The 11,134-nt window shown below is 37.2% G+C and overlaps 1 protein-coding gene across 1 annotated transcript in view; it reads right to left on the bottom strand.

Annotated features, from left to right (window-relative positions):
* The window catches only part of LOC105449423, a 119,811-nt gene that overhangs the window by 15,578 nt on the left and 93,099 nt on the right, over nt 1-11,134 (bottom strand). The window contains exon 6 of the mRNA XM_011688647.1: nt 7,974-8,131. Within this exon, the coding sequence (XP_011686949.1) occupies nt 7,974-8,131 (158 nt within the window). The remainder of the gene's footprint in view (nt 1-7,973; nt 8,132-11,134) is intronic.

The following is an 11,134-nucleotide window of genomic DNA, read 5'->3' on the forward strand; positions in this document are numbered from 1 at the left end:
TGGCAAAATTATATGTTGAATAAATATTTCTTACAATTTCTGTATTTTAAACACGATATTTAGTTTCCTTTTCTTTTTCCGTCGCTCTTAACGCAATGCTATAAAACTCTAAAACATAGAACTATAAACAATATTGCTCTGTCAGCATCTTTCGTTTGTATCCTATAAAACAGCCAAAAACATTTATAGATTGCGGAGAAAATTATAAAAAGCTATATATTATCAAGATTCACATATTTCCAATGTTAACAAAATATAAAATACATATTTCAAAAATATATATAATATATAGAAAATACAAAATAAATTTATATAAAAAAAAACAGTGGTGAGATAATGATAGCGACATTATATGATTAATAAATATTTTTACTGTCTCATATAGTTATACTTCAAAGTTATATCTTTAAAATGACTTTTAAATATAGGTAATATTTATTTCCTCTATTTTCTGCTGCTCTTTCGTACATAATTAACGTAACAGGATGACGTTTGCAAAACGTTTTCCAACGTGCTATAAGTCGATTTGCAGTTCATATCACAAATTAATCTTTAAACTTTTACATAAGCCCGACTCGATAATGAATCTGTTAACCCTTAACCGGATTGCCGTCCCCAAATTGTCGCAGCTGCAAATTGGTAATGGCTTTCCATCTTACACGCGGACGTAAACGCCCATGGAGCGGCTAATCCGGATTATAAGCGCAATAATTAACGCATTCGATAATACCTCCAGCTTCATTTCGTAATCTCACGAAATTCCCAACCGGAACTGGGCTCCACGATCAATTAGTTGGTTTGCGTAAAACTTCGGTCCCCCCTACCTCCTTCGAGCGAAGGGAATTAGCGCGATATATGGCGCTTTCCTACATATGGTTTCTTCTAATACGATCGAACTGGATAAATTAAATAGCTATTCGCCCTATAAATGGATGTGAAGTGTGTGTGTGTGTATGTGTGTATGCGCGCGTCGATACAGAAGTAACGCGTAACATATCGAATTACGTTTTGTAAAATCTTATAATTTGTGAAATTAATTCGTGAAATATAATAAACTTAATAGGCGCACAATAAAGTACTACATTGATATCCCATTAAATTTAATAAATAATGCCGATAATGACGATATCTATATAACGAATATAATCCGCGTATTCGTATTTTAAACACGATTATTTCGAAAATTGACAATAACATATTGAAGTGCTATTCTATTAAAACGGCACCTTGTTATAAAGATAATGACATCGCATACCGTTATATTTCCAGATAATCACGGGAGCGAGACTATGCGATGCGTTTGCTACAAGCTTTGTTAGTAGAAAGGCGGGCTGCGGTAGATTGCAGGAATCAATAATGTGGCAGAATTTCGGCAAAACGTTAACAAGATTTGCCGGCAGAGAATAGGTATGTGACGAAAATAAAGTAATGGATATACAATATTTTTTGACAGCAGATTAAAAAAACCGAGTGAATCTATTGTTCCGTGATTATTTAAATTGTATACCAAACTACTGCTACTAATTATCAATAGCGTCCGCTAAAAAATATGTCAATATTCTCGGTAGTATAAATATGTTAATGTTTTAAAGTTTGACGATCGATAACTCCGACATTCACGTGTCAAAGAAATTTGGCAACATTATTTTCTAAAGTTTATCTTTATTTTAATGTAATTTATTTTTATTAACAATTATTGTAATTCAACCACGACAATTGATCTCCGTTTCGTTTTTTGGTACTTTGCGATTCTTTGCGGGCTGTATTCATTGTATTCACCACATGGCTTTGTAATCAAGGTGAACGAAACACTCGATTTTATGCAGATTTGGATTGATTCCCGTTTGGAGACTGAAATATTTTAATTTTTTTAAGATACTGATGACTCGAAGATGAATTGAAACGTTCGTAAATTTTGTAATTTAGTTCTCACTATTATTATTAAAAAATATAACTTTACACCTCACTAACTACGCTTGACTCATTTGCTCGTTTTGTCGTTATATTTTGAATATCGAGTATTCTTTCTGGATTTTATTTTAAAATAAGTTAATATTTTCGAAAGTTTGTGACCGCATCGAAGATTTCGAAGAAATACAAAGGGACGATCACATACGTTGCGCTGCGCAGCGGACGCGCATTATCGTCAACATCAAAGTTTCGATTAGCACGCACCGCAAATCAGGATAATGCCACAACGAAGCTCTGCACGTTTTATCGAAGGATGATCGCGAAAAGTGGTACGCGCACGTCTAAAGCGGAATAATATTTTTACGAGCACGGCTGGGGAGAAGTCCTGTCCAAATATTTAGACTCGCTTCGGCCAGATAATTCGGAAGAGTCCTTTGTCGAGCGAGACGGTGGTGAACTCGAGAGGATTTTTCTACCTCTCACGCGCGCGCGCGCGCTTGCGGATGTGACTCCTTCTCTTAGAACAAAGGATATTTTGTTTGACGCGCCGCCGGGGGGCTTTAACTTTTACCGTCAAGACGAAACTTCCAAAATAGGGGATGACGCCGGACGTAAAGGCATTCTTCGCGGCGCCGCCGCATGACGTTTTTATGCAGGACGCACGTAATGTACGAGCGTTGTAGAAACACTTATGGCGCGGTACATGCAAATATATCGGATTGTTGCGCGGCGCGCGACGTAATCGCGATTAATTGAGGGAGATCTAACGAGGAAGTTAATTTGAGAGCGAGTTAATTCGCGATTTCCATTAGCTGCCGGCTATTGAAGCGGAGCAGATTTACAGTCCCCTCCTTTCGGCGTCCTCTATTTTTCTTCCATTAGACGCTATCCTCCGTTGAATGTTTTCGCTACTATTTGCGCCGTCGGATATTTCCGGCTGTGCGTCGGTGTATATTTTTTCATAAAATCATATGTGGCTCGCATCATTTCGAATATACCTATACATACAGATATGGATACCAGGTGTCCCATTTTAATTTCCCCAGGCAAATATCTCCAAAAATACGTAAGACACATAAAAATATTTCATACAAAAAGTTGTAAGATACGAAGCAGAACAAATAATATAATGATAAAATCAATTTCTCTCTCGCCCCCAAAATCGATTTTTCAAAATCATATGAAGATTATTTTAATTTGTTAAAAATATGATTCCTCTAATTATTCTGCATATAAAAATATTAAGGTAAAGTTATCGAAAAATCAATACTTTACGAGATATTTAATATTTTATGTTGTCATATTTTGACATAAAAGACACGAAAAAAATGTTTCAGACAAAAGTAAGATATGAAGGGAAGTATGACATATCCCATAAATTATTGATTTCTTCATAATTGTACCTCAATACTTTTAAACACAGAATAATGAGATGAATTGATTGATATAGAGAAAACACAGTTGTTTTTTAAAAAGATATGCAATTTTTACATATTTTTTGCAATATATACATATACATACATATAATATAGATATATGTATAAAGAAAGAGAAAATAACGCTCTGAAAATATCATGTGTCATTAATATCAGGAACGAACGAACCTCCGGGGAATCGGAAGGCGAATTCATTTGAGGGCCCGTGGCAAAAGTTGCACGGCTCGATCGGATACGCGGCTGAAATTAGATTTGAAACTGTATTACTCGTCGATGGATGAATTCCGACGGTGAAGTTTCCATCTCTCAATAATAGCGCGGCGCGGCGTCTCCGCGAGTGAAAAATTCCGGAAAATCGCGTGACTCCTCCTGACAAGTAAAACCGACAAAGGGAGCAATTTGCGAAAGGTCACGCATAAATAACTCTTTTCAAAGCCACCGTCGGTCGTGGATAATTCCCAGAAAGGAAGAGAGGAAGGCGGTCCTGGGACGGGGAGAGAGAATTTATTCGAGACGGGGGGGGGAGGGGGGGATGAACGCGGAGGAAACGCTCAACGCGGCGTGGTCCATGTTTATTTGCAAACGAGAGTTTAAAATTGTGTTTCCCGTGGCGGAGTAAATGGCCGAGGTTAACGGCTACCCGAAATTTAATTCACGAGATCGCCGTATCGCCGAGCGGAAATACGCGTTCGATTTCGTATATCGTCGGCGCATTTGCATCGGCGTGTTGCGATAATTGAGCAGGGGCGCGCGGTGGCGGGGCACGCCGGGTCCAAATAAATTAGAGTGGCTTCCGCGCCGGTTCACTCCGTGCACCGGGCTATAACGCGGACCGCCATTAAAATAATGTGCCAATCAATCGGACCGCGTGCGATCCGATCGATTTGTCACGGTCGGCTTTCGGAAAATTCCCGTCCCGCTGCATCGTGTACGCCACCGATCTGCGCGCGGTCCTGCCTCCGCGCGTGACGCTAATATACGCGGCAAAACACGAAAATCGTTTTAGGAAACGTCATGGGATCATATTTGTCCCAGTATCGAAACACGAGCCGGATATATACTATATCTGCACAAATCTCATGTCTTCCTGAAATGGACATCGGAACTGCACGGAATTAAATTTAGCGCAAAGTGCACCTTAAAATTTCATTGAGACAAAACGATTTTGAAGCAGCAGTTATTTGAAGCCATTCAAATTGAATTTTATCATCAAAGATCGTGAGCGTTAATGATTGCCGCTTGTTAACGAGCGACAACTCTAAATTGATTTTTATTTTCAATGTTGTAATTTCGTTGAAATGTTTGAAGTATTGTATATTTCTGATTTTCCGATATTTTGAGGACGTTAAAAAAAAGTTAGGAAGTGATACTTCATGGTTTTTATGCCATTACTTAAACAAATTGAAACTTAACGATTGGACTTGATGTAAAATTATATCATACACCTAAAATTCATTAAAAGAATTCTCGATCTCGTAATTTTTTTTACGCGAGAACATATATAAGAATCTTCCTCTCATCCCGTACAACAGAGCTTCCCTTAAACTTATGTCTAAGATACATCCTGTATTTATCGCCGAACGGGATAGGAACGGTAATGCACACGGATAACAGGAAGCACAAGCTGCGGGCGATGGAAGCTACAATATTGGACGTTGCTTTTTAGCGCAAGCGGCCGCGTTTATAAATTCCCCCGGGGAGATCATATGATCGCAAGAATGGGAGGTGGCGCGAAAAGAAGGTGAATAATACTCGACGTGACACGCATAAGTGCTTTACACCAAGCGGGAGAAATAGAAAAACGGTTCTGTGCTGAAAAACAGCTGGTACAAGTACAAGTTTAAGTAATTGTACGTTCTGACATCAATAAAAAGCGAGTGAGTCCCGGTGTACATCGGAAAGTTCTCTTCGGATGTACATCAGCGATGTGGAAAGTTGCACTTTTGTGTCGATACCCGATAAAAACCCGCCGACCGAAAAATTCGGAGTGAAACAAATCAATTTTGAAGCAACGGTGCGCAGCTCTGCGTTATCCTGCGCGAAACGCAGGAACGAGAAACGCAAAGAAACGAAACAAGGAAAAATCGAAATCAAATTTGAATAAGGGTTTATTCCCTCTCGTTCGTACGGGCGAGTTCGCGATGTGAAAAAAGAATTCGATTTCTTAAACGCGGCGTTAGTGTATTTTGTAAGAAGAATAGAAGAAGGGAAGAAACAAATAGTTGTACGAAAAACTTTCGCGTAGTCTTATAGTCTTGAGAACTCGAATGTCAAATCGTGTTGAAATAGTGTAAAAGAAGAATGGGAAAGTAAGGAGTTTTTTTTTAGAAATTTATTTTTTCACAAACTATTTACGGAATGTGTAATCAAACTCTTTCTTATTTAAAAGTATATTTTTTTATATAAAAGTATATTTCTAGTTACAGTAATTTCTACTTCTCTTATCTGTTTCAATTTGTTGTAAACATCACGATGGCAACAGATGTTTTACAAACATTACGTAACTTTTTACTTTTAAATTAAAAAAAGTTTGATTGCATCGTAAATCTCTAAAAGTTTCTAAAAGGATATCTAAGAAAAATCTTTGTTTTCGATTTGTTTACTTACATACATGTATTGCCATAATTCTACACTGATTTCTAATTTATTTTTAATTCTTTTAAAAGTCATTCTAACAATAAGTAGCACAAAAGCTAAATTGTCTTTGCGACACAGAACATGCTCTTTTACGGTTTTAGATACAGAATATGTTTGACTTGATCGCATTTTTTTTCCTTGAGTCAACGCAAAGTGGAATTCGAGTGCCAACAAACGACCAATTCAATCTGCGATTGCCAATTTTTGGAATTCCTTCCAGCGGATACGAGATTTCATCCAAGGAATCTAGCTTAATATTTGTGTCCGCGACCTTGTAATTTTGCGCGCCAAAAGTAGTGAGTCTTTCTTGAGATCGGATCGATATAATCGTCGACGAGCGAGCGAGAAAGAGTGTATTGCGAAGGCGCGACCTAGGAAAACGCGAGCCCGTGTGATTTATACAGGGTGGGAGGGGCACCGCTTTCGTTTTAGTACCGTAAACGTGATATGTAGACTCTTTGTTCTTAACGCGAACAAAAATACAGCGAGTACATCTGTATCCCCTTCTGTCTGCTCTGCGCCACGGAGAGTAGAATCAGTCCGTTCCCGCCCTCTCTGAAATTCTTTGGTAAATAAATGCGCGCCTATCCAGAAAGTCAGCCATAAATTTCAGTCAACCCGTAAATTTCAGCTAGCTGAATTTAATTAACACTTTCTAATTTCAACATATTCCCAACGATTTGCCGGAGATAAAGTGGATTTTGAAAATAATGCTGATGTCTGCTGATGACAGCGCGGGGGATACATACGAACGTGTGTAAAAAAAATTTTAAAGAGCTGTATACTTATACTACGAGAGGGCTCTATTTCACAAATCTGTAAAGAGTTAAGAGTGACAAACAAACCACCAAGCTATAAAGTACGAACTCATGTTTCTTCTGAAATAGCGCGTTTGCGGTAATCCATTTTTATGGGATTCCACGGCGAAGAAAATACCTTCGCATTGCCTGGTTGAAAATTGCAATCTTGCACATAAATCACGGCTTACGTTACAAATATGTCTATTATATGATATCTGCCATTTTACGGAAAGTAAAATTGTGTCTTGCATCAATTGTATTCGGAAGTACCAATCAACATTAGTTATTAACTTATCATTTCTGGTGATTTAATTCATACGTTCAATTTACAAAACATAAATATATGCCAAACGAATTTTAAATAACATCTAATTACTCATTAAATAATCATAGATAAATACATACCACCACGTTTATACGTATAATTGTGCAAATATTGTAATGTGATTCTATATATATATATGTGTGTAAATATTTTAATTTTCATTTTTAACAGAACAAACTCATAAATTTATAATTAATTTTTGCTTTTTAAATTCAAGATTCTCTCTTGCAAAAGTAGCGCTATATTGAAAAGCGTTAAAACATCGTTACGATGCGACATTTAATCCGGCTCAATTAATATTTAAAGAGATAAAATTTATTTACTTCCCTAGCGTATAAATTTTACATTAACATTTTAACATTAATAAAAGTTCATTTATATGACTAAATATTAAATGTTAAATTAATTAGTGGTATATAGTACAGATAAAAATTAAGAACGATATCATGCTTCAGAAAATATGATAATCACCCACAGAGTGACAGGGAGGTTAACAAAATGAAGTAATTGTCATTTTAATGAGTAAGCAAAATGAAATGAATTAAATATTGTGTACTGTCATTCAATCAGCTGAATTACTGTTAACTGTTTTTATAATTGTTATAATAACATTTATTTTTACAAGTTCATAAATATATATATTCTTTTTACATTATGCATAATAAAAATAACGTGTTTCTGCAGGTCCACTGTATTATATGACACGCTGTACGCTATTATGTATACACAAGGAAATATATAGTGTGGCAAATGGGGAAACATTTCTATCCGAGAGCTCGGTTACGATGTAGGTAAGGACACCGTGTAATATTTTCCCCGTCGTTTGCCGCGGAAATGCAGCGTAAGAATGCAAATACGACTCACCTTGCCGCGTTTCGTGTACTTGAGATACTGGTAGTGATGATTATCGTAATTGAAGTCGCGGGGCGTGAGGGTGATGTCGTGGTTACGGCCCATCTTGCCCATGAGCATCTTCTTCCTCTGCATCTGCGTCTTCTTCGAGTACGTTCGCAGATCGGCAACTGCAAAATTCACCTCTGATTAATGTACTCTTCTCGCGGCGCACGCTGATTGCAAGTCGTGGACGAAATTACATTTCGTCCCGGTGGCGCGACGCGTCGAAAATACTTGGTTCGTTAACCCGAATCAACTCGAGCGTGACTGCCGACAAATTGCACGTCAGAAATCGAAAGGCCGACTGCGCTTTTTAACGGCAGGGCACTTTCCGCCCATCCACGACGGCGCGGGAGTGATTTTTCCGCGCGGAAGTACCCGCCGGGTTTGTCGTCGAATGCGCGGATCTCGCACGAACGAGAACGCGAGAGAAGGAGAGAGAGAGAGAGAGAGAGAGAGAGAGAGAGAGAGAGAGAGAGAGAGAGAGAGAGAGAGAGAGAGACGCCGACTTCCAAGTGGAGAACGTCAATAATTTTTCCGTCGGAAAAACAGGAAAATTTTTATGGCCCGAGTGTTTAAGGTAGGATCTGATTTAAAAAGCGCGGGACGAAGCGGCAAAAAATAGAAAGATACGGCTGGAATTAACGGCAGAAGAAGATATACATGTCACGTGCAAAAAATGTCATTTGTCCCGAAGCACTGTCGCTGCATCCCGGCGCTTTCACACTTTCAACAACGCTCAAGTGCCGTTTTCATTTCAAGTCCTTGTTTATTTCTTGTCTCCGCGGGACATCAGACTGATCAGACTACTTGTCAAAATTGTGCACATCATATTCACCGGGATATTTAATTCAACCGAGAACCTCGCGATTGATCCGTGCATATATAAACATTTTATCTCGCGCAACGGCACGTCATTTTTCATCAAGCTTACACTGGATCTCCAATGGATCATTCGACCGCGAACACGATAGTCCTAACGGCACCGCACCTGATAATCGATATTCCGCACGTACGTTGCAAACCGCTCGATCGTAAACGCGATAACATTTTATTGCTTCATATTAATGTTTAAAACATGAAAACAGCACGTGCGTGACGTTACGGAATGGCTGATAAAAATGCAGCCGCCTTTGAAATCAATTCGTGTATTTTTGCGAATCAATCGGCACTCATTAACCGTGGCCAAACAAGCCATTCGAAATTAGCACGCGCACTCGATTGCGGATTGAGCGATCGTTATGATTTTTCCGGCGCGAGCGCGAGCGCGACCGCCGCATCGATACAACTTCATAAAATTCAATTACCACTCATATACCGACGAGCTAGTAAATTTAGATGATTGGAGCTCGTTGATATTCATTAATATCAACGAGCATTGAGTAAAATTTATTCCAAATCTTATTTTGTTTTCCTCTTCGCCATATATTAGCCTCGCAGGTCAGAGATTACTGATCTTCGTACCTTTAAATCTTCCACGCGAAACAAATTTTTTACGAAATACCCCATTGCAATTTATATCACGTTAAAACATATTTAATATTTTTTCAAGACATTTAATTCGAATATCTTAAATAAAGACAGATCTCTTTTTCTTTCACTTGCAATATTCGTTTTTAATATTCAATTGTAAATGTTTTAATAACGTCTTCGTGTTTTGTGACATTTAATTTATGAGACAGCTGCATGTGAATTGCCTCTACACGTGTCACCTACACCTCTACACGAATGCACACTCCTTAAATGCAGCTACTTTTAAAACTTTACGCCACATTTGCCAGGTCTTATTTTATGAATATTACAGAACTCCTCGCTTGTATTTTTGATGAAGAAAGTCACTACTAAAATTTCTGAAAATATACACGTACGTTTCCGTTATTGATATCCCTGTCTTTTCTATATTTAAGATATGATGCAGATACTCTTTTATATATACAGTAGCGAGCAAAAAATGCGCGATTTAAATTTTTTATTATACTTCATTTTGTAAAGATATTGATATCGTTTTTAAATATGTTATTCAAAAACATACAACCTATTTACACATACTAAGAATATTTTATTGTGAAAAACACAAAATAAAAGAAATTATATATAAAAACTCTCCAAAAATCATATATTTTATTAATTTTCTTCTTATTTACGTCTATACAGAGTCTAAACTTAAATCAATAACAAAAGTAATTCTAAAAAAATATTAATATTTAAATCGGGCCATCGCGAGCTTTGATTACAGCACTTCATCTATTCTGCCATATTAATAACCATTTTATCCTTATCAGAGTGAAAAATAAACAACTTTGAAAATATCACTGGATATGTCCAGCTTTATATCATGAAAATTGCTTTAAAATATTTCCAATATAATATTATAACGTATCATAAAAATATATTATACCATCGAACAGTAAGATACAATAATTATATGGACAAAATAAAGTCGCGCATTTTCTTTACTCGCTATTACTGTTATAATTTAAGAACAAATGACGAATCGGCGAATTGCAAATTCAATCGAACCTGATCTTGCTTGTACCCCCCCAATTCGACGACGATTCGCTCAACGTTTGCCGAGGTACAGCGCGTTGTATGCCCAACAGCGGCACTATTGTTCTAACCGCCAATTATGAATATTCATGGAAGGTCCACGTGTCGTCGAGGCGCAGAGCGCGATGCAAACGCGACCCAACACCATTGTGAAACTTACAATACATACGTATAACCCAACATGAATATGCTTACAAATTGATCATGCGCGTTAAATCTAGCAGGCTCGCTTTTTACAAATCATCATCGACATGCTGTCACTTCTATTGATTTAGTCAAATTCTCCGTAATAAAATTATCACAGCAATAAAATTTTTGTACGCTCTCGCAGTTTCCAAAGCTTATCTGATTGTTTTATTTTCATGCCATTAAATATTAATTCTCTTTTCGATAGAATAACACAAAACTGTTTATTATTCTATTTCAGATGTAATTAATTGCAAAATACTAATCAAATTCCTTAAGGGGTAACACCACTGTAACGGCCCAAAAAATTGCACTTTTTCGACATTTTTTTTTTAATGGAAGGAAATGAAATAAAGTATTAATACTCCGTGAAGTTAATAAGCATATATTGAAGTACT

This window comes from Wasmannia auropunctata, unplaced genomic scaffold (genome assembly GCF_000956235.1).
Source record: "Wasmannia auropunctata unplaced genomic scaffold, wasmannia.A_1.0 LD336076.1, whole genome shotgun sequence".
Lineage (NCBI taxonomy): Eukaryota > Metazoa > Arthropoda > Insecta > Hymenoptera > Formicidae > Wasmannia > Wasmannia auropunctata.